A 23,673-nucleotide genomic window follows, 5' to 3' on the forward strand; every position below is an offset into this window, starting at 1 on the left:
CCTAAAAGCGCCCAGCGCGCACGCAGAGCCCCCCGGAGCCGCTCGGCGGGACGGACGCCGTCCGGGTAAGGCCCATGCGCCTCTTCAGGCTCCGCGGCCGAGAGGCGCCGAGCACCTGCGCGCACCTGCAGGCGGAACCGGGCGCCCGTCGAGCCGCAGCCCGCGATGACGCGGCCCGCGTGCGCCCGCCCCGCCGCCGAGTTACCAGGAAGGCCCTGGCGGCCCGCCCCGCCGGCGCCCCCCGCCTCGCCAGCGACCCCCGCCCCGCCAGCGCCGGGTACCTCGCGGCCGCCCCGCTGGCCGCCCGGGGCCGGGGCCGGCGCGCGGAGACTGCGCCTGCGCCGCCGAAGCCCGGAGGTGGCTGCGCCTGCGCGGTCGGCCCGCGCAGGCCCGGGGGCGGGACTGCGCCTGCGCGGTCGGCCCACGCCGGCCCTGGGGGCGGGGCGACGCCTTGCAGTCGGCCCAGACCCGCCCCATCAGCGGCGCCTCGGCACCTAGAGCCGCCCGTCCGGCCGGGCCCCGGGGAGAGGCGGGCATGCGGGCACTGCGCCTGCGCGCGCCGGCCCCGCCCCCGGCCCCACCCCAGCCGCGCGGGGCCCTGGGAGGGGTGCAGCGTCCGGCGGCTGCGGCGGCGGCGCGGGAGGGGCCGGGGGCGGACAAAGCCGAGGTCGATGAATGGGGCGCGTCCGCCTGCGCGGCCGTGGGGTCGCCGCGGTGAGTGCGCGGCTCGCGTTCGGGGCCGGCCGTCCAGGCGCGCCGTCGGGGCCGGGGCCGGAGCCGGGGCCGGGGGCCCGGGGCCGGGACCGGGAGTCGGGGGCTGGAGGGCGAGGCCGGGGTCGGGCCGGGCGGGCGCGGGGTCGCCTGCGCAGGGCGGGGCGGGGGCGGCCTGCCGTCGCGGGGACCCCGCCCGGGCGGCGGACTCGGCCTCGGCGTCCGGACGCCGCTCCAGCTGCGCGCCCCGCGGCCGCCGGCCCGGCTGACAGCGGGGCACCCGGGGCGCCTCTTCCGGCCGCGCGGCCGGCGGAGTGAGCGCGAGGCGGTGGGAGCGGGCGCGGACGCCGGGCCGGCCGCGGGCGAGCACGGGGACAGGCGTGCCGGCCGGCGTGGGCTCTACGGCTGACCACGCGGCGAGCCCCGAGCCGCAGTCGCCCTGGGGCGGGGGTCACCTGCCAGCAGACAGGTGCCCGGTGAGTGTCCGTCCCGAGGGCCTCTGCCCTCCGCCACCGCCACGGATCGCCTTACATGCTGTGCCTTTCAGGTGTCCCGCAAGCCCGGTACAGTATTTCATTTTCTGTGCGCTTCCAGGAAGGGACAGCCGGGGCCTCGTTTACACGTCTCAGCACACGAGACGCTCTTCATCTCTGCACGCTTCTGATGCTTCTTGGTTACTATGCGTGTTTCTGGGTATGACATTCAAGTGTAAGTAGTGAAAGCCCGAATCAAGCTGCAGAGCAGAATTTCGATCGTTTTTCCAGTTGCGGTTTTGTTTTTTTTTTTTTGACCCAAGTAATGACGGAGTCATTTATCTTTTTTTCTGTGACCCACACCATCCTGCTTGCTTAAGAGAATTGCCAGCCCCCTAGACTCTCCTTGCATTTTGAGTGACTGTCCATAGACACACATATATTCACCTCTCTGCAAGCAAACCCCTGCCCAGCTGGGCCATCAGGAGAAGCTTCTGTGGGCATTCTCAAGTTTGTGAAAAAGGGAAGTTATTTGTTTTGAAGTTAACTCTGATCAGATCAAGTCCATAATTTTGAAAAAACGCATCTCAGACTTGCATGAGACCGGTTTGCTAAGGCATTCTTGTGACTTTTTATATTAACTTTTGATGTCTTCTCTACATCACGGTGTTAAAATTAGGAGAGGAGGAAGGATTTAGTTGGAGTTTTTCAAAAGCGCTCTGAACAAGCCAAATTGCAATTATGACTTAATTTTCATGCAGAGTTATCTTGTGAGAGGAGACTCCTCTCACCAGCTCATACCCGGGGCCTGCCACGGGCTGTCTGTGCAGGGGTGCACGCTTCCTGTAATCCTTAAACAGATGGTATCTGCTTGTGGTGGTTTACATTTTCTCAGGAAAAGATGTGGCACAAGTTAAGAGATTCTGTGAGTCTTCAGGAAGTTAACCTCCTGTATTGGAAGAAAGCACAGACTCTGAGTCCACATCGCCACACACGTACTGTTAATTCCTGATGTTTTAGGGCATGAAAAGTCTGCCCTGCTTTTCCATGTCACCACACACAGAAGGAGGTTCGTGAATGGCTCATGCTGTGCCAGGAGTGCTCCTGAAGCGCTGGGAAGGGTTTGAAGGGAACCGTCAGGGCCGTGGATTGAACCCTGCGTCTGTGCAGAGGAGCCGAGGCAGCTGTGCTCAGGACGTGGTAAAGGGCGTGTGTGTTGTCTTTCAGATCCCTGCCCGGTGTGGAAGCTGGAGAGAGAGCAGACCTGGGCAGCGGCGCTGTGGGAGCACGAGGCGCTGTGACCGCGGTCAGTCTGTCCTTCCCGCCACTCTCATCTGCGTGTCTCTGCCCGGCCTCAGCTCCTTCCTCCCAGCTCTGCTCGGATTCCCTCCTTCACTATGAGGAGTGCCGGCGAGGGCAGGGGCAGGGGCCCGGGCGCAGGCACACCGGGGGCGCCTGCCAGGGTTGGCTGGGGCCCCTCCGACTGTCCCTCAGCAGCGCGGGTTCCTCCTAAGCTGCTCTGCGCAAAGCATGAGAGGTGACCGTCGTTCTCCGGGTTACGGCTTGATGTCTAATATAAGCTGTAGGAGGCATCATCTCTGTTTACCGTTGGTGTCTTACTGAATTCAGCTGCACGGAGTCCCGCCCTGACCACCCCGCGGCCTCCCGTCAGTGTCCGGGTGGCAGCAGACTTCCTGTCGGGCAGCTTCCAGAGCCTCGGCCCCTTCCACTTCCCTGTCTTTCCCTCCCTTCTCCCTCAGGCTACGGCACTGCCTGATTTTAATCACTCCGGAGTATTTAGATCACTTCTAGCTGCCTGATGTGTGCTTTTGGCAGCTGGTATCCTGGAAGGCACCGTTAGGAGTGAAAGCAAGCCCCTTCTTCCCCTTCCTCCTGTTTCCGAGGTGGAGGGCCCCGGGGGGGCTGGAGGTGCCTGCCCCCGCGCGAGCGTTCTCGCCTCTCTCCTCTTGCCTGGCGCTGTCCTACCTGCTGGGGCAGCGGCGCACGGTTGTGGTGAGGATGGGCAGCGAAGGCGGAGTGAGCTCTCCAAGGAGGAGCACAAGCAGCCGTGGGCAAGGGTGATGGGCAGTGTGACAAGCGTTCTCTCGGAAGACCGCTTGGAGAGGAAAGGACCTTTGCGTCCCGCGCCGAGGGGCCTGGGGGAGGCGGAGCAGAGGCCCTGTGTGAGAAGCGGCAGTGAGCTGTGGAGCCTGGCCCCTGCTTTCGGGCCGTCTCCTGTCGTAAGGCCCGTCCCTGCCTTGCTCAGGTGTTCACCCTGCTTGGGTTCTGCTTTCCTTTGGGTGAAGGCCTTGCGGCAGCCGCCTGCCCCCACAGCGAGGTCTGCGCACCGCAGGAACCGGAGAGGCCGGGCCTGCGGCGGGGCGTCCCCTGCTGACCTGGCACTGCCCGCGGGGGTTCCTCAGTCTGTGTAGCCCTGCCCGACCCGCCCCAAGCCCGCAGGTCTAAACAGAGGGCCCGTCCTCACTCAGGGCCCGGTGACTGAGCCTGCCCCGCGGTTGGCCTGCTGGGAGGGAGCAGCCCAGGGCGCGTGCTGTTTGGAGCAGGAGCTTGGGTGCCACCCGGTCGCACGTGGACACTTGAACCACCTCCAGCGGCAGCTCGCCACGGCAGCCCGTCAGATCTGTGGCTGGTGGGACCGCCTGCTGCCCCAGAGAAGCCGCTGGCACTTGGTGGAGCACCCTCGAAGCCAGGGCAGAGCCAGTCCGGCAGCCCTGGTCCGAGACCCGGACGTCTCGGGGGGGACAGGGCCCACAGCCCTGCACGGAGCCGGGGTGCCCGCCGCGTCTCGAGGAGCTGGCCCCGGGCCTCTCAGTTCGGCCCCCGCAGGGCGCTCTGGCCTCCGTCCAGCTCTCGGGCCCTGTGCGGCCAGTCCTGGGTGGTGGCTCTGCACTGGAGGCGGCTGCTCCCCGGGAAGATGTTAGCCGTGGCTCTGCACGCTCAGCAGGTGCGGCTCACTCTCAGTGGGGACCAGATCTGCACTGGTAGCCTTGGTGGGAAGGCTGCCACATCCGAGGACGAGGCCGCCCGGCCACGGGGTGGCGCTGGTGCCCGAGCTGTGCCCGGGAGCCCGGGGCTCGGGCTGCAGGCCGGTGTGCGTGTCCTGGAGGCTGGGTGGTAGGTTGGGAGCACGTCCAGGTGCCGCTGCTCCAGCCCTGAGCTGGAGCGCTGGTGCACGCCCCTTGTCCGTGCTTTCAGGCTCTGAGGGGGCCGAAGGGGGCCGCAGCAGGTCGCCGCTGAGCATCCTCTTCTCAGAAAAGGCAGTCCAGCGATTCGCACTCGGCACGTCAACACGCTGCCTGCGAGGGCCCAGGTTCAGTCCCTGGTCAAGGACCCAAGGTCCTGCGAGCTGCATGCCGCCCCCTCCCCCAGAGGGAGAAAGGAGAGGCAGAGGGCCGTGCTCGCCCCGGCAGCGTGGCCGCGGAGGGAGTGAATGGTAGTCCTCATGGCGTTCAGCGGCTGAGCCGCAGTCCGGTTTCCTCACTCGGGACGTTGAGTTTTTAAAGAAACAAGGCCGGTTGTCTTGCAGAAATGTCCCTGTGTTCTGGGTCTGTTTGCCATTTGCTGCTTTGCCATTGACAGTTGACCCTCGAACAACACTGGGCAGTTGGGGGCTGCCCTCCGCGTGGTCGGCAGTCCGAAGACTGCCCGTGGGTGCCACCCGCCAGGGACCCGGCGTCTTCAGGTGGCGGTGCTGGGCCTCCTGTGCGCCGCCCTCAGACTGTCCTGTCGGGACGGGCCCCGCTCTGTCGGGCTGTGGCCCCTTCCCCTGCCTTTCACGTGTGTTTCCCTCACCCGTGACACTCGAGGAGGGCAGGACGCTGCGCCTTCTCCCCTCGTCACCCTTTTCCAAGGAGCAGTGGCTGCAGCATTCCCCCCCCGTGGCCGGTATTTTCATTTCTCCTCTCAATTCCTGAGCATCAGTGCAGACTGGCAGATTTATCCGTTACAGTATAGTCCACTGAAGTCTTCCGTCTCTGTTGTATGTTCAGACAGTCGTGACCGACCCGTGGGAGCCCCGCAGAGCCAACTCCTGGCGGCACATCCTTTCTGCAGCCTCTCTCGTTCCCAGAGCTGCAGTTGCTCTTTCTGCAGAGCGCCGTGGCCCCCGTTGGTGCAGGAGGGTGTTTAGAAACCAGAACCCAGGGGCCAGCTGTGTGCAGTGTGCTTGGTGTCACTGCCGCTTTAAGCGCTGGTCTAGTGCACAGAGCTAGGAGATAACTGTTTAAAACATCAAGAGTTCGTGCTGATGTTTTCAAGACAAATTTAAAATTATATAGTTTTACTTAATTTCTTTGCTTGTTTCTAATATCATTTTCGTATCCTGAAAATTTTGACTCTCAATGGCATTGCGCAGTCACATTGTTTTCTGTGTGCTAAAGTGCGCATGACCCAGGTGAAATGAGAATAGTGCGCTACTGCTGCTGCTAGAGGAATCACTCGACAGAATTCAGGGTGTTCTTTTGTTTTTAGTACGTATTCTGCTTCAGGCACATAAAATCCTGTGCGTTAAAGTCCCTTGCTGAACATTCTTTGTTTGCAGTATGGTCGCTTATCTGATAGGCCTTTAGATTTCACGCTTGAAATGTTCTGTGTTTTAATGTAGAGGTAATGACACCGCTCAGAAGTCAGCGTTATATAAAAGATGCAGTCAGCAAGCTCACTTGCATTCCTGTCTCCTCCACTCTTTACAGGCAACCATCTTTATTTCTGCTTTATCCTGCAAAATAAGCGTGCAAGTTGCTTCAGTCGTGTCCAACTCTCTGTGACCCCATGGACTGTAGCCCGCCAGGCTCCTCTGTCCATGGGATTTCCCAGTCAAGAATAGTGGAGTGGGTAGCCATACTGTCCTCCAGGGGATTTTCCCAATCCAGGGATCACACCTGCGTCTCTTACGTCTTATGTCTCCTGCGTTGGTTGGCAGGTTCTTTACACCAGTGCCACCTGAGAAGTGCCAAAATAAGCTCTTCAGACAGACATTAATGTTTGCAACTCACCTTGTTTTCCCTCCTGTCTTTTATCATAAAACGTAACAAGCGCCATTTACCCCACGTGTCTTGCTTTTTTTCCGTTGTTTGTGTATGTATTGGGGTTCCCGGGTGGCTCAGCTGGTAAAGAATCCACCCGCAATGCAGGAGACCTGGGTTTGATCCCTGGTTTGGGAAGATCCCTTGGAGAAGGGCATGGCAACCCATTCCAGTATCCTTGGCTAGAGAATCCCATGGACAGAGAAGCCCGGCTGGCTACAGTCCATAGGGTCGCAAGAGTTGGACGAGACTGAAGCGACTGGGATGCACGTATGTATCAGGCCTTACTGGCGGTGTGTGAGTGGTTTTGCAGCCTGGCTGTGGAACTGCAGCGTCTGGCCTGGGACAAGTGTTGCTGTGTGTCTGATGAGGTAGTCTTCAGAGTCTGTCCCTGGACGTGGGGTTACTGGGTCCTTGGGTGAATGTGTCTTGGTAGGGGCTCCAGAGTCCTCACTGGGGTGCTGCCGAGCTTCGGGCCTTTCCTGCCCGGTTGGGTGAGATGGCCTGAAGTTTTTTCCTTTAATCTGCTGCGTCTGCAGCCTGAGGAATGGAGATGCTCGTCGTGTGTTTTTGGTGGTGTGGCGGGCGAGGGCCTGCCCGGAAGCTGGTCTCTGTGTTAGGGAGCCGCTGAGGCTGTGGCCACTGCAGGGGGGGGACTAGGGCGTGCACACATGGGACCCTGTCCGACAGGCACTCCTGCACCCCAGCAGCCTGGAAGGCGCTTTCTTTAGTTCTCAAAATGAAGGATGACTGTATGTTCCCCAAGTCAGAACACACGCCTGGAAGTGAGACTCTCCCATACACGGTATTTGTTCTAGCCCGCGGAAAGATCCTCTGGTCAGCTGCCTCTACCTTCAGGCGCTTTGCTCTTGGAGCTGAAATGCGTGCAGTTGGTCTCAGCAGGCCTGGGCGCTGGGTCCGTCCTCTGCGCTCCTCTCCTCCCCACTGTCTGTGCTCAGTTCAGGGGGCTGTGCGCCCTGCTGAGCAGAGCCCCACACTGCTCACCACCAGGTTCAGAGTGACCCTCTGGCTGTCGGGAGGCAGCTGCACGGCCCCACGCAGGGAGGCCTGCCGCGTCTGTCTAGGAGGAGGCTGTTCCACGCGCTGACCGTGATCACCCTGTTTGACCTCCGTGTTGATGATTTTCCTGTGGGCTAGTTCTTACTTGCTGGACATAGAGGCTGGACCGCGGGATAGCTGGTTCTGGATGCCACCCAGGCACCGTGACCAGGGGGCCCTCACCTTTCAAGCCAGAGGAGCATCTCCAGAGCTCTGGGACAGGTGACCAAACCCAGGCTGCTCCTCACACCCGCGTAGAATTACCCCCTGTGCCTCAGGGAGATCGTCCTTCTGCAGTGTGAGAGCTAAACCCCGCGTCCTTTTTTGCCGTTCTGAATATTTGGTACGAAAATAGTAGGAAAAGTAGTAGGAAGCTGCTCGAGCCAAAGGCAGCATTTTCCCTGAAACAGAAACATCAGGGCTTCCCTGGCGGTCCAGTGGTCGGGCTTTGCTCCCACTGCAGGGCCGTGAGTCCAGTCCCTGGTCAGGGAACTGAGATCCCCATGCGGGCAAAAGGAAACAAAGCGGAGCCGTCCCACCTGCGACGTTGAGCTAGCGTGTAGAAGCGGAGCCGTCCCACCTGCGGCGTTGAGCTAGCGTGTAGAAGCGGAGCCGTCCCACCTGCGACGTTGAGCTAGCGTGTAGAAGCGGAGCCATCCCACCTGCGACGTTGAGCTAGCGTGTAGAGAACTGGCCCAGTGGTAGAGGGAGATAAGCCGGAAGGCGGCGGGCTCCCCTGACAGCCCCATCCCGGGCGCGCGCTGGCGTGACCCCTGGCACAGGCCCTCGGGACTGGCCAGGGCAGTGGTGGCGGGCCCCCTCTGGCCAGGGCCGTGCCCGCTGGCGGCACTGCGGTCGCGTGAGTCTTCCCGGCTCTTGGTCTCCTTGGGGTGGGTGGTGGGATGGGGTTGTTCTCTGGGTAGACTGCTTCCGGCAGTTGTGTGGCCTCCTCGGGAGGCACCTCGTGTGTGGCCCCCCTCCTGGCGCATCCCCCAGGGGTGCACCCAGTCTGGGCGTTAATCAGCGCCCAAATGAGGTGGAGCCATTCGGCTGAGTCCCTGCGTCTCTGCTCGCGAGCTGGATGTGGAGTGGGAGCCTTGCCCTGGCCCTCTGGTGCTGTAGCAGATGTCAGGAGCTGAGGGTGAGCTTCCCTGTCCCTTCTCAAAGTAGCGAATCATTTGCTTTCCTATCATCCTCCAGAGGTGACCGATTGAGGATTTTGTTGGGGATTATGCATTAATAGACTTAAACATTTGATGAGTTTTGATGTATAATGCTGACCCTTATTTATGTTCAGATCATCTCATTTTTGGACAGGGGGAGCCCTTGAGGTTGATGCCTGGATCCTTCCTGCACTGTCCTCGTCCGCTCGCAAAGGTCCTGGCTCCCTGGGTCCCCAGAGCGTCCTCGGCTCATTTTGTGGTCTTCCCGCCCCTGGACCTCGTGATCCTTGGGGACCTCGGCTCCTTTAGTGGGAGATGTGTTTGAGAGCTGTAGTCTGGAGGTCGCAGGGGTCGCTGCTCTCAGGACTTTGCACCGAGCAGAGCTGGGTGGGTGGCACTCCCAGGACTTCGGGACGAGTGTCTGGCCTTCCTGGTCTGCCTCTGCGAGGACGAGGGGGACCGGAGCCCGCCTCCCCATCTCTGCACGTGGCCCTGTCCTTGCTGAAGGCAGCCCGGTGTCTGGCCCAGGGACCCACGTGTCGTCCAGCCCCCTCCCTCGGCTAACGGCGGACGCTACAGCTGCGCAGTGCCCACCTGCTCTCCCGGGACGCTCGCTCAGTGCGTCCTGCAGGGAGATGCGTGAGCACTCCCCTCTCCACTCGACTTCTCAGGAAGGCCTCAAGGAAAGATATCACCTGAATTCTGGCTTGTTGGTAACAGTTTCTCTGCGTCCTTGTACTTGAATGTCCGGTTGACTGGAGGTAAAAGGCTTGGCTCACGTGTTTGTTTCCTTGAATATGTTAAACATGTTAGTCTGTTGTCTTACAGCGTGAAACTTGCTGTCAGACTCGTGACAGGTCGCTTTCCCTTGCAGATGATGTGGTTCTTGCCTGTGGCCTTCTTACTCCGGTGGCTTTCCTGGGATATGCCTGTGTGCCCGCTGTGACGGGCGGACGGCCCCCGCCCTGCGGCTCGCTCCCCTGTCTCTGCAGTAGCTTCCCTTGTGTGCTGAGCTCCATGCCTGGCTGTGCCGGTCTCTGTTGCTGCGCAGGCCTTTCTCCTGTTGCTGTGAGCAGGCGCTGCTCTAGTGGCGTGCAGGCTTCTCGCCGCAGTGCCTTCTCTCGTCGCGGAGCACGTACTCTGGGGTTCGTGGACTCGGGAGTGGCAGTTCCCGGGCTCTAGACACCAGCTCCGGTGCACGGGCTTAGCTGCCCTGTGGCATGCGGAATCTTCCTGGATCGGGGATGAAGCCGGTGTCCCTGCAATGGCAGGAGAGTTCTTCACCACGTAGCCACCAGGGAAGCCCAGGATGCTCTTTCAGTACACCTTTTTATTTCAGAGTGTTCAGTAATCTCTTCTCTTGCCCTGTCCCCCTTTTTTTGTGGAGAAACACCTTGGTTATACACACGTTGGATTTTCTTTACCTAAGTTTTAAATTGGTCAGCTTCTTCTGAGTCTTTTTTTAATCCGTTTCTTTCTTTTTCATTAAAACTTTGTCTTTCCTAAATTCTTCTGTTGACCTTACGCAATCCTCTGTGGAGCTTATTTGTTCTTTTGTTGGTTGTAACTTAGTCTTTATTCTAAAGTGACATTTTCTTTTCATCTATAGTAGTTTCTTAGGATCTGTGACCTCATCTCAGTGTTTTTCTGTCTTATTTTATTTCGTTCTTTTGTATTATTTTCTTAACTTTGTTAGCTTCTTTTGAAATAAGTTACTCAATCTCACTTAACCTGTGCTTATGTTTTTCTAGTGTGCTTTCATTATCTATAGAGATGTTTCTCCGTCTTCATCGCCTTTTCTCATATCCTTATGTAGGGTCTAATCGTAGCCCTTTTCTGTTTTTTGTATCAGTTTTCTCCCACAGACTTGGTGGTTGCAGACAGCATACATGTGCAGGCCAGCAGTCTGAGCTCGGAGCCCTGGGCTTCACCATGGTGCTGCCAGGTTGCCCTCCTGGCGGCCTGGCAGAGGGTGGCTCCTCGCCCTTCACTACTAGAGGCCCCTGCGTCCCTGCGTGTGGGCCCGCCCTCCATCTTCAAAGCCAGCGACGATGCGCCTCTCGCCTTCCACGGTCATATTTTCCTGTTTCTCCTCTGCCTCTTTCAGTTTTGAAGACCCTTGTGACAGCACTGGGTCTCCCCAGATAGTCCAGGGTTCAGTTCAGTTCAGTCGCTCAGTCGTGTCCGGCTCTCTGCGACCCCATGGACCGCAGCACGCCAGGCCTCCCTGTCCATCACCAACGCCTGGAGCTTACTCAAACTCATGTCCATGGAGTCAGTGATGCCATCCAACCATCTCATCCTCTGTCGTCCCCTTCTCCCCCCGCCTTCAATCTTTCCCAGCATCAGGGTCTTTTCAAATGAGTCAGCTCTTCCCATCAGGTGGCCAAAGTATTGGAGCTTCAGCTTCAGCATCAGTCCTTCCAGTGAATATGCAGGACTGATCTCCTTTAGGAGGGACTGGTTGGATCTGCTTGCAGTCCAAGGGACTCCCAAGAGTCTTCTCCGACACCACAGTTCAAAAGCATCAATTATTCAGTGCTCAGCCTTGTTTATAGTCAACTCTCACATCCATACATGACTGCTGGAAAAACCATAGCTTTGACTAGATGGACCTTTGTTGGCAAAGTAATGTCTCTGCTTTTGAATATGCTGTCTAAGGTGGTCATAATTTTTCTTCCAAGGAGTAAGTGTCTTCCAATTTCATGGCTGCAGTCACCATCTGCAGTGATTTTGGAGCCCCCAAAATAAAGTCTGACACTGTTTCCATTGTTTCCCCATCTGTTTGGCATGAAGTGATGGGACTGGATGCCATGATGTTCGTTTTCTGAACGTTGAGTTTCAAGCCAACTTTTTCACTCTCCTCCTTCACTTTCCTCAAGAGGCTCTTTAGGTCTTTGCTTTCTGCCATAAGGGTGGTGTCATCTGGATATCTGAGGTGACTGATATTTCTCCCAGCAATCTTGATTCCAGCTTGTGTTTCTTCCAGCCCAGCATTTCTCATGATGTGCTCTGCATAGAAGTTAAATAAGCAGGGTGACAATATACAGCCTTGATGTACTCCTTTCCCGATTTGGAACCAGTCTGTTGTTCCATGTCCAGTTCTAACTTGCTTCTTGACCTGCATACAGATTTCTCAACAGGCAGGTCAGGTGGTCTGGTATTCCCATCTCTTTCAGAATTTTCCACAGTTTATTGTGACCCACACAGTCAAAGGCTTTGGCATAGCCAATAAAGCAGAATGGATGTTTTTCTGGAACTCTCTTGCTTTTTTGATGACCCAATGGATACTGGAAATTTGATCTCTGGTTCCTCTGCCTTTTCTAAATCCCACTTGAACATCTGTAAGTTCACAGTTCACATATTGTTGAAGTCTGGCTTGGAGAATTTTGAGCATTACTTTACTAGCGTGTGAGATGAGTGCAGTTGTGCGGTAGTTTGAGCATTCTTTGGCATTGCCTTTCTTTGGGATTGGAATGAAAACTGACGTTTTCCAGTCCCGTGGCCACTGCTGAGTTTTCCAAATTTGCTGACATTTTGAGTGCAACACTTTCACAGCATCATCTTTTAGGATTTGAAACCGGTCAACTGGAATTCCATCGCCTCCAGTAGCTTTGTTCGTAGTGATGCTTCCTAAGTCCCATTGACATCACATTCCAGGATGTCTGGCTCTAGGTGAGTGATCACACCATCGTGGTTGCCTGGGTCATGAAGCTCTTTTTTGTACAGTTCTTCTGTGTATTCTTGCCATCTCTTCTGAATATCTTCTGCTTCTGTTAGGTCAATACCATTTCTGTCCTTAAGTGTGTCCATCTTTGCATGAAATGTCCCTTAGACATATTGGTATCTCTAATTTTCTTGAAGAGATCTCTAGTGTTTCCTTTATTTCCTTTATTGTTTTCCTTTATTTCTTTGCATTGATCTCTGAGGAAGTGTTTCTTCTTTTTTTTCTGAGGAAGTGTTTCTTATCTCTCCTTGCTATTTGGAACTCTGCATTCAGATGGGTGTATCTTTCCTTTTCTCCTTTGTGTTTAGCTCCCCTTCTTCTCACAGCTATTTGTAAGGCCTCCTCAGACAGCCATTTTGTCTTTTTTCATTTCTTTTCCATGGGGATGGTCTTCATCACTGCCTTCTGTACAATGTCACAAACCCCTGTCCATAGTGCCCTTTGGTGTAGAAGGAGACACGTCACAGTGAACCTTCCATGAAAGACTGTCACGTGGCTTAAGTGAGACCGCACAGGCTGAGCAGGTGAAAGAGGGCCCGCAGGAAGCAGTCCAGGCCGTCACCCCAGGGTCTTGCCCCAGGAGTCTTCGGAGAGCCTCAGGGTCAACCGAGAATGGGACGTTTGCCTCGAAGGGAGATGAGCTGGTTCTTCACAGACCAGAGAGGAGCAGGCAAGGTCGTCCAGGACGGAGGCGAGCTCGAGGCAGCCGAGCTTGCCCTGCGGCCTTCCTAGGACAGCACCTTTCCGTGGAGGCCTGGAGACCTCTGTCGCACAGACGCCCGTGGCTTGCCCTTCTGCCTTGCGGGCGTCCTCGTCAGGAGCAGGAGCAGAGACGACACTAAACGCCTCTCTTCACCCGGTGGCCGTATGGTTTTCCTCGTTTTCTGTTGATTTTTTAATATTAAACCAAACGTCCTCCTGATACAGCCTACTTACTCATGGAATATTATCTTCAATGTAGCGCTGAATTTGATTTGTTACATTTTTAAGAGCTCGCTACATTTCTTAGGGTTCTTCCTGATCCTAGGGACGTGACTTGGATTCTTTTCCTGTTACGCCTCTGCGGGTCTTGTTGTCAGGGCGGCTCTACCTTGTTAGAGCAGTTGGGGAGTATTTCGTCGTCTTCTTCCGGAAGAGAGTGTTTCACCAGTAATTTTTTTTTTTTCTCTTAAGTTTGGTGAAATTCACCCGTGGAACCATCTTGACCTGGAATTTTAAGAGAAGGGACTAGGCAGAGGGCTGTTCAGGCTTCAGTGTAAGGCAGACGTCATGACTGCTACGCGACAGAGACCCTGTCTCTTCAGTGGCTCTCTGTCGTAAGCGTCTTTTCGGGATTTACCCGTTTCACCTGAGCTGCTGAATTTATCATCGTAAAGGTGCTCGGCTGTCTCCTTACCATCTTTTTGTGTCTGTAGGGTCTTTGGTGGTAATGCCCACTTCTGTTCTTGCTGTTGGTAGCTTCCGACTTTTCCATTTTTTTCTCTTATTAATCAGTGTAGAAGTTTGCCAATTTTTTTGATCTGTCCAAAAAACCGGCGTTTGGGTTCACTGATTTCCACCCCCTGCCACCTCTTCCCCACTCCCCTCCCAATTTAATTGATTTCAAATCTTTTCTTGTTTTCTTCACTTTATTTGCTTCGGGATTAAATTTGCTGTACTTTTCCTTGGGACGTTTTTCTTTATCCCTTGGCTTTGTACATATAGAAGTGTTACTTACTTAAAGATACTTTGGATTGTTCTAGATATCTTTCTGATGTTGATTTCTCGTTCAGTTCCCTTTCAGAGACCATTCTTTGACTCCAGGTCTTGTGAATTTATTGGGATTTGCTCACTGTCCAGAGAGCAGTCTGTCTTGACGAGCACTCTGGCCGCCTGTAAGCGACACACGTTCCGTTTGTTTGGACTGCTCCATAAATGTCATTGAGGCCGGGTTTGATGGTAATGTTTTCAAACCGTCTGCTGTCTTTACTGACTTTCTGTCCGCTTGTTCAGGTAACTGTGAGTAGGGATGTGAGAGCCCACCCCCACTCCAGGCCCACAGGGTCCGCTCCCTGTACGTGGGAGGTCCCTGTGGCCCACTGTGCTCGCGTGCCCTGCCGGCGTGCCCAGGTTGGGCTCAGCACGCTGCAGCCTCCTGTCTTTTTGCTGTGAGCCTCTCTGTCTTCACGCGTAGCATGTTTCTGTAGGCGGCGTGGAGTCAGCCTGCCCGTTGCCCTAGTCTGCCAGTCCCTGCACTTCCTGCGCTGCCGCCACACGGCCTGTGAGCAGAGGCGCTGTCCGTGTCCCCCCGGCTCTGTGCACAGAGTGCTTCGCATCTGGCAGACCCCGCCGGCTGTTGTCCGGCACCAGCTCACTGTCCTTCCGTCTGCTCCAGACACCGCTGCCTGGAGTCGTGCTCAGAGCAACGGGGTCCAGATGGCCCAGAGACCGCTCCCCCTCACCGCAGCCCTGCTGTCACCTGGGTTTCTGACTGAGAGGCTTCAAAGCCGAGGTTCCCGCAATAAAGTGCCGAGGCGGCTGCCGCAGCAAGGACACACTTACTCACATTTACAGGTTTATGTGGAAAGGGGCTTCCTTCATAGCTCAGACGGCAAAGTGTCTGCCTGCGGTGCAGGAGACGAGGGTTCGATCCCTGGGTCGGGAAGATCCCTTGGGAAAGGAAATGGCAACCCACTCCAGTGTCCTTGCCTGGAGAATCCCATGGACAGAGGAGTCTGGCGGGCTACAGTCCATGGGCTCGCAAAGAGTCGGACACGACTGAGACTTTCACTATGTGAAAAGGGACACAGATGAACGGCCAGATGGGGACACACAGGCTCCTGAGTGCAGGGGCGTCTGTCCTCGTGGAGTTGGGGCGCATCACCCTCCGGACCCGTGGGTGTGTTCGCAAGCCTAGCTATTCCCCAAACCCTGAGCTGCTGGGATTCTGCTGGGGTTTCGTGATGTGGGCTTGAGGAGTGTCAGCTCAGTCTCCAGGCCATCCTGGAGGCCGGGGGCTGAAAGTCGGTTTCTAACCGTGGCATGGTCGCTCTGGTAATGAGCTTCCATCATCGCCTCACTAGAACACAAGGTGTTGCTTGTCACTCGGGAGCTTCCAAGAGGCTCAGGAGCCCTGTGTCAGGAACTGGGGGCACAGACCAGTACAGACGTGTGCCTCACACTCTCCCACCTTGAGCCGACTGCCGTACAGTGAAGCGCACTTACTTAAAGGGTAGGATGTGCTGAACGGACACACACACGCTTCCCTCGTGTTTATGCACGTAAGCAGCTGCCACACAGGCACCTTCACACCGTGAGTCTTCAACAGTTCCAAAGGTGTTCTTTCGTTGAAAAGCATGATCTTTTCAACAGACGGGACTTGAGCAATTAGATATTCATATACAAAACAATGAATTTGAGTCTTTCAAAGATCTAAACATAAAACAAACACAGGAGAAAATCTTTCTTAGATACAGCTCCCAAAGCATAATCCATAAAAAAATTAATTGCTGGGGACTTCCCTGATGGTCCGGGGGTTAAGAGCCTGCCTTGCAGTGCAGGGGACTCGGCTTTGGCCCCTGGTCTGGGCCCTAAGGTCCCACGTGACGAGGAGCACCTGAGGCTGGCCGCCGCGGCTCCAGGCCCCACACCACAGCCGAGTGTGCACCGAGCGTGCACAGTGCCGGCGCGCGCGCTGCAGCCAAGACCCCACTGCCAGAGAAGTGTGAGTGAACAGATGCCTCACCAGTGGAGAGAAGCAAATGGCAAATAAGCGCATAAACTGTTCAGTGTTGTCAGTCATTTAGGAGATGTCTGGTTGTTTACTTGCTGAGTCATGTCTGACTCTTTGCAACCCTATGGACTGTAACCCACCAGGCTCCTCTTTCCATGGGATTCTCCAGGCAAGAATACTGGAGAGGGTTGCCATGCCCTCCTCCAGGGGATCTTCCTGACCCAGGGATTGAACCAGGGGCTCCTGCATTTTCAAGCAGATTCTTTACCACTGAGCCAGCAGGGAAACCTACCTATTAATTAGAAGGGCTAAAATTGCAATGATGGACCTTCCCAAGTCTTGGTATGTTATCTTTTTTTTATTAAATTACTTTGGCTGTGCTGGGCCTCACCTCAGCACGCGGGCTTTCTCTGTCTTGGCGAGTAGGGATGGCTCCTGTTGCAGTGAGTGGCTTCTCACTGCGGTGGCCTCTGTCGTTGCAGACCACAGGCTCTGGACCCGTGGGCCTCAGTGGTTGCCATGTGCAGGCTCAGGAGTTGTGGTGTGAGAACGTAGTTGCTCAGAGCCATGTGGGGTCTTCCTGGACCAGGGATCAAACCCATCCCCTGCATTGGCAGGCGGATTCTTTACCGCTGAGCCACCGTGGACGTCCCGTGGTGCTTTCTCTCTGTGGTCTCTTTCTGACGCTTGGGGCTCGTAATAGCACGTGCATGTCACTCCCAGGTCCCTGGTTTACCCCTCTCCCCTGTCGCTCGCCTTTGGGGACCGTAAGTGTGTGTTCTGTGTCTGTGAGTCTGTTTTTGTTTTGTAAATGAGTTTGTTGTCTTTCTTTGGATTCTGCCTGTAATCGACGCCGCGTTTCTGTCTGGCTTCCTTCACCTGCTCTGTTCCTGTCCAGGCCCATCTGTGTTGCCGCCGCAGCGTTATTTCATCGCTCAGTGGCCACGTAGTCCTGCACATGTCATGTCGCGCCTCCTTCATCCGCTCACCTGTTGACGGGGACTCAGGTTGCGTCCACGTGGCTGCTGCGAGCACTGGGGTGCGTGTGTCCTTTCACATCGGTGCTTCCTCCAGATGTGTGCCCGGGGGTGGGACTGCAGAGTCATGTGGCAGCTGTCAGTGGTCTTTTAAGGAGCCTCCATATTGCTCTCCATAGTGGCTGCGCCAGCTTACCTCCCGCCAGCAGTGGGGCCGGGCTCCCTCTCCCCACACCCGCCGCCATGGATCATTTGTAGGCTGTTGGATGATGGCCCTGTGACCAGCGTGAGGTCATGTCATTTTCTATTTCTCTGATTACTAGTGATGTTGAGCATCTTTTCATGTGCCTTTTGGCCATCTGTATGTCTCCTTTGGGGAAATGTCTATTCAGAGGACATCTTCTTTCTTTTTTTTTTTTACCACCACCAGGATTTTATTCTTAAATAAATGCTCAGCCTCAAGCCTGGTTAGGCAGACACCAGAAGAAGGCAGATCGCAGGCCCCTCGTCCGTGGGAGCAGTGGGGATGGCCCAGAGAGGCAGAGACTCTGAGAAGGTAAGCAGGGTGCTCGGGGCAGGAGAGGCCACCAGAGAGGGTGTCTCGTCCTGTGGCTGGGTTGTAAAGTCAAGGAGCAAGCTTTTCTGTTTCACTTGACCATTGTGGAATTTCTCTCACACATATAGAGGCCGACGTATCCATGACTCTGGATGTGAAATGTGAGCGGGTCCTTTGTCTTACTTGGTTCCATCTGTTGTAGATGACGCAGAAGGAGCACCATGCTATCAAGCCGCCAGCATTCCCCCGTCCGAGACCAGCAGGTCCACCCCGTGTGTGCGCGCGCGTCTGCACAGCAATGCTTTTAGCGGGAGAGCTCCAGCAGTGGCATGAAGTGACATGCTCATGAGTTCGCCCGTCCGCTGCTCGGTGAGATTCATGATTAGCCATATTCATAAACATCCTCAGAGAGAGTTCTTCAGCCAGAACCGGATAGTTATGGTTAGTCATGGAGAGCTGCCGGGAGCCTCGTCCCCAAGGAGCAGGTGATTCGGAGAACACGAACTCGAAAATAGAGGAAGATGACTCCCGAACCCCTGATCACAGTGTGCAGAGAATGGACGTTGGAAGCGAGCTGGAGGACGGGAGGCAGGCGGGCCGCGGCCAGGAGCAGGCAGAGGGCGGCGGCGTGGGCTGCGCAGGCCAGCCCGCCGGGCGGCGCGCCTCCCCGGAGCCCGAGGACGACTACGGGGCGCTGCTGGCGCAGTACAGCAGCACGCTGTACAGCGTGGCCATGGAGGCCGTGACGCAGAGCCTGCTCGCCGGCCGCGGCCTGGGCTCCAGGAAGAAGTCCCCGGCCTGGAAGCACTTTTTCATCTCGCCGCGGGACAGCACCAAGGCCGTGTGCACCTACTGCATGAAGGAGTTCAGCCGCGGCAAGAACGAGAAGGACCTGAGCACCAGCTGCCTCATGCGGCACGTGCGCAGGGCGCACCCCAGCGCACTGGCGGCGGACCCCGCCTCGGCGCCGCGCCCCGTGCCCGCCGACGCCGGGGCAGCCGCCAAGGGCCTGGCTCCTCCCCAGGCCATGGAGGACGCCGGTTCCGCGGTTTCTTCCGAAGAGGCCGCCTCCGACGCACTGGCCTCGGAGAGGTACGGCCGGGAGGAGGGCCCGGCGGGGCCGCCCCCGCACGCGCGCGCCCTGGGCTGCAGCGAGCCTGCCGAGAGCGGGGCGGAGAAGAGCCTGTCCCTGCCGCGGAGCGGGTGCGGGTCCCGCCGGCGGTCGGCCGTCTGGAAGCACTTCTACCTGTCGCCCCTGGACAGCTCCAAGGCCGTGTGCGTCCACTGCATGAACGAGTTCAGCCGCGGCAAGAACGGGAAGGACCTGGGCACCAGCTGCCTCATCAGGCACATGTGGCGGGCGCACCGCGCCATCGTGCTGCGGGAGAGCGGCGGCCCCGCTGCGCCTTCCCCCGGCCCCGCGCCGCCCCTGGGGCCCGCCCGCCCGCCGCCAGACGCGGAGTCCGGCCCCCTGCCGGTGTCTCCAGGGAGGGCGCTCCAGGACCCCGCCTCCGCAGCCTCCTCTCCCGACCGGCCGGCGGAGGAGCCGCACGCGCTCTGGGGCCCCGGGGGCGCGGCGTCCCCCTCCTCCGTCGCAGGCGAGGCCTCGTGGGGGTCATCTCCCGAGACGCAGCTGGGCGGCGCGCCGAGCCCTCGGCCGCGGGAGCCGGGCGCCATGTTCCAGCAGAACAAGAAGGTGATGAAGAGGCTGAAGTCGGAGGTGTGGCACCACTTCTCGCTGGCGCCCACGGACAGCCTCAAGGCCCTGTGCAGGCACTGTGGCTGCGCCATCAGCCGGGGCAAGCGGGGCGACGTGGGCACCAGCTGCCTCATGCGGCACCTCTACAGGCGCCACCCCGAGGTGGCCGGGGCCCAGAAGGGCTTCCTGGGGGCTGGCCTGGCCAGCTCACCCTATGCCACCCTGGCTTCTGCTGAAATGGCCTCCTCCCGGTTGACCAGCCTGCCGACCGTGGGCACTAAGAACCATCAAGCTGCGTTTCCCGTCAGCAGCAAGAAGACCTCCAAGCTGTGGGACCACTTCTCTACCTGCTCCGCAGACCCCACGAAGGTCTCCTGCCTGCACTGCGGCCGGACCATCAGCCGGGGCAAGAAGCCCACGAACCTGGGCACCAGCTGTCTTCTGCGGCACCTGCAGCGCTTCCACGGCGGCGTGCTGAAGCCTGAGGGCGCCCGGGCTGCCCCACCCTCCCCTCCTGGCGCCCAGGCGCCCCTGGGCCCACCGTCGGCAGGCGCCGCTGCCTCTGACGACGGCAGTGAGAAGTTTTACGATTCTCACCCCGTTGCTAAGAAAATCACAAGTCTCATTGCTGAGATGATTGCCCTTGACCTCCAGCCGTACTCACTGGTGGACAACGTTGGCTTCAACAGGCTGCTGGCATACTTGAAACCTCAGTACTCCCTGCCCCCACCGGCCTACTTCTCTCGGACGGCCATCCCGGGCATGTACGAGGACGTGAAGCACGTCGTCATGGCGCACCTGCAGGAGGCCGAGAGCGGCGTGGTCCACTTCACGTCGGGCATCTGGATGAGCAGCCAGACGCGGGAGTACCTGACCCTCACGGCCCACTGGGTCACCTTCGCGCCCGCGGCCCGGCCGCACTGCGAGGACCACCACTGCTCAGCGCTGCTGGGCGTGTCGCAAGTGGACTGCGACTACAGCGGCAGCAGCATCCAGAAGCAGCTGGAGTGTTGGTGGGAGGCCTGGGTGGCGTCCTCCGGCCTGCAGGTGGGCATCACTGTCACCGACAGCCCCAGCATCGGGAGGACGCTGAACGAGGGGGCGCGCTCCAGCGTGCCCTGCTTCAGCCACACTGTCAACCTCATCGTCAGCGAGGCCATCAAGAGCCAGAGAATGGTCCAGAACCTGCTGAGCACCGCCCGGAAGATCTGCGAGCGGGTGCAGCGCTCGCCCCGTGCCAAGGCCAGGCTGGCGGAGCTGCAGCGGGACTACGGGCTGCCACCCCACCACCTGCTGCAGGACGTGCCGTCCAGGTGGGGCACATCCTTCCACATGCTGGAGCGGCTGCTGGAGCAGAAGCGGGCGGTGAACGCGCTGTCCGTCGAGTGTGGCTTCCGGGAGCTGCTGAGCTGCGACCAGTGGGAGGTGATGCAGTCCGTGTGCCACGCCCTGAAGCCCTTCGCCGCCGCCAGCCGGGAGATGAGTGCGCACGTGTCCACGCTGAGCCAGGTCATCCCCATGATCCACATCCTCACCCGCAGGGTAGAGATGCTGTTCCAGGAGACCATGGGCATTGACACCATGCTCCGCGCCCTCAGGGAGGCCATGGTGAGCCGCCTGTCGGCCACGCTGCACGACCCCAGGTACGTGCGGGCCACCCTGCTGGACCCGCGGTACAAGGCCTCCCTGTTCTCCGAGGAGGAGGCTGAGCAGTGCAAGCAGGACTTGATCAGGGAGCTGGAGACGCTGGATCCTACCTCAGAGCCCGCGCCCGTCCCCAGCGGCTGCGAGCCGGGCTCCCCGCCCCGGGACTGCGCCGGCGAGGAGAGCCTCTGGGCGCTCATGGCCAAGCTGAAGAAGAGCGAGCGCGGAGGGCGGCCCAAGGTCCCCGAGGACATGGTGCTCGCCTACCTGGAGGAGGAGGTGCTGGAGCACAGCTGCAACCCGCTCGCCTACTGGAGCCTCAAGAGGGCCACCTGGCCCGGCCTCTCTGCCTTGGCCGTGCGCTTCCTGGGCTGCCCCCCAAGCATCGTCCCTTCTGAGCGGCTATTCAGCACGCCCCCTGAGAACGGCAGCTTCGGCCAGTCTAGGCTTCTAATGGAGCATTTTGAGAAACTCATCTTTCTGAAAGTGAATCTTCCCTTAATATGCTTCCAGTACTGAAGAGCCCGCTGGAGCCACCCGGCGAGTACCGGCGTCTGCCCAGGCTGGCGCTCGCCGCAGCCGGCCCTGCAGCACGGCAGGCCGGGCGCTCAGGTCCACGGCCGCGGGAGGGGCCGCCCGGCCCTCGCTGTTGCGGCCACACGTGCCTTAACCGGCCCTTGAGGTCAGGTGCCACGGTGTGTGTTTTCAGAAGTCCGCCAGAGGCAGCTTGCCTCGTCAACGATGAAACACGACGATTGGGTTTCCATTTGTAACTGTAAGGTTTTTTACAAGTTGGGGATCAGTAGTTTGTCTCAGTAGAAGGGCAGAGGAGAGGTGAGCTGTTTTATTCCATAGGCTTCTTATTCGATTATGTAAAAATCAGATCAGGTACTGTATTTTAGTTAAAAATTGCTTTAATTGCAACAGAACAGCCTTTGTGGCTGTCAAATAAAATCTGTAAATAGAAGGTGGAGTTGAAGCCATCTTGACCGAGCAGTTCCTGACGGTGGCTGTACAGGGCGTTGAGGAGGACAGAGTGCTCTGGGAGGCAGCTGTCGACCGCGACAGAGATGTGGCATCGGCGATAAGCCCGAGCTGACACATGACGAAGGGTCGGTCGCGCAGGGTTTCCGCAGAGAGCGAGCTCCCATTTCAGGGTCTGCCCTGGTGCCACGTGGGCGGTTAGCTTGGACACACCCCCACGTTCACAGTGTGCAGGGTGGGGCCTGCTCTGTGGCCAGTGCGTGGCGTGACACGTTTACAGCCTCCTGTTGATGAATCTCTGAGCCTCTGACTCAGTGGCTCTACATCATGAAGCTGTCTTGAAATTTGTGCACTGACCCCCAAATTGATCCAATTACGTACACAGTTCTTTTTAGAAGAGGTGGCTTATTAACAGGGAGGAAGATTGCTATGTTATGGTTGTAAGAATAGCCTTAGGCGTTTAGATTTTCTTTTATAAAATAGGGAAGATTCAGCCATCAGTGGGGTATTTAGGATCCCAAGGACCTCAGAATGGATTATCAGTCATCAGGTTTTTTTTTTAACAATAATATGTCTTCAAAGTTTTTGTCTCAGCGTCTAGAAAAGAATTCATTTTCTTATTTCAAACTGGTTAAATATCCTGGGTGAAACGAGTCACTGATTTGCCTATGACCTTTTAGAAAAGTTGTTGTTTTGTTAAAATTCTGTACTGTTATTAATCTGAATTTGCATTGACTATGTTTTTAGTGTATTTATAAATGGTGAACTCAGTTTCTGAAATTAAACTTTTTATTTGCAATTTTCTACTGCTGGAGGACACTGGCTTTTTATTCTTAGGATAATAAAACAATCCTACTCTTAGGGGCCAGCATGTACAGAAACTACGCTCAACACAGCCTTTAAATCTTCGTTAGCCGCAGACGGGACCTGGGGGAAGTGGAAGAGTAATTCTTAAGCAGCATTTCTAATAGCGGCAGTGATGTCCGAGAACCTTCCAGGGCACGTGTTCCGAGCAGGCACTGCGACCCCCATGCTGCTGGCGGGAAGAGCAGCCAGTGTGGAGGGCCCCAGAGTTGGGACTGGGGCTGCGTGCGGTACAGCGGGCCCACTCCCGGGCGTTTTCCTGAAGCAGAAACACTCATTTGAAAAGACAGATGTGCCCCCGTGTTCACAGCAGGGCCACCAGAGTGCCCACCCACAGAGGAGCAGGCGAAGAAGACACCTGTGTTTGTGCAGGGGAAGCTTAGCTGTGAAAAAAGAAGTCTTGTCTTCACACCAGCATGGATGGACCTGGAGGGCATCATGCTCAGTGAAATCAGTCAGAGGAAGACAAATGCTGCATCATCCCATGTTTATGTGGAACCTAAAAACAGTGGACCGGGAACACTCACAGATACAGAGAGTACATGTAGTTTCCAGAAGGGAGAGGGTGAGGGCCGAGTGAAGGAGGTGCGGGAGGTGCAGAGAACAGGCCTCCACGCCGTGAGTCTGGGCCGCGACGCGGAGGGCACCTCAGCAGCGGCGCCGTGGGGGCATGTGGTGGCACAGGGCACCTTGGCCTCGTGCCATCGTGAGTCACTGCGGTGTTTGCCCGTACCGTACGTCAGCTGTACTTCCATTAGGAAGACTCGAAATGAGAGAGGATCTGGGAAGACGGTGGAGTAGGAAGACCCAGGAGTGCGTGTCCCTCCCAGACCGCAAGCGCCAGCAGGATCTGACTCGTGGGGGCTCTGGAGAACACGGGAGGCTGAGACTTCAGGGCACGACTGGGCTCGGGGTGGAGGAGATGGGGCACAGAGCACAGACGCAGCTGCGACGCAGCAGCTGTGCATGCCTCCCGGAGCAGCTCGCACAGCTGGCAGCAGCAGGCGCAGGGGAGGGGTCCTGTCCTCCAGATGCTGAGGCCCTGTGTGTGCTCTGACC

At 57.6% G+C, this 23,673-nt stretch overlaps 1 protein-coding gene across 2 annotated transcripts; it reads left to right on the plus strand.

The window, feature by feature from the left end:
- Positions 1–592: 592 nt before the first annotated feature.
- On the plus strand, positions 593–22,554 carry ZBED4 (zinc finger BED-type containing 4). 2 transcript variants are annotated; one of them, XM_069581786.1, is made up of 4 exons: positions 593–714; positions 2,412–2,490; positions 17,298–17,423; positions 17,626–22,554. In XM_069581786.1, the coding sequence occupies exon 4, from the start codon at positions 17,872–17,874 to the stop codon at positions 21,283–21,285; it is 3,414 nt and encodes a 1,137-aa protein (XP_069437887.1). In that variant the 5' UTR covers positions 593–714; positions 2,412–2,490; positions 17,298–17,423; positions 17,626–17,871; the 3' UTR covers positions 21,286–22,554. The 2 variants fall into 2 exon arrangements, with proteins under 2 accessions (XP_069437887.1, XP_069437888.1); XM_069581787.1 differs by lacking the exon at positions 2,412–2,490.
- Positions 22,555–23,673: the final 1,119 nt, after the last annotated feature.

This window comes from Ovis canadensis, chromosome 3 (genome assembly GCF_042477335.2).
Source record: "Ovis canadensis isolate MfBH-ARS-UI-01 breed Bighorn chromosome 3, ARS-UI_OviCan_v2, whole genome shotgun sequence".
Taxonomy (NCBI): domain Eukaryota; kingdom Metazoa; phylum Chordata; class Mammalia; order Artiodactyla; family Bovidae; genus Ovis; species Ovis canadensis.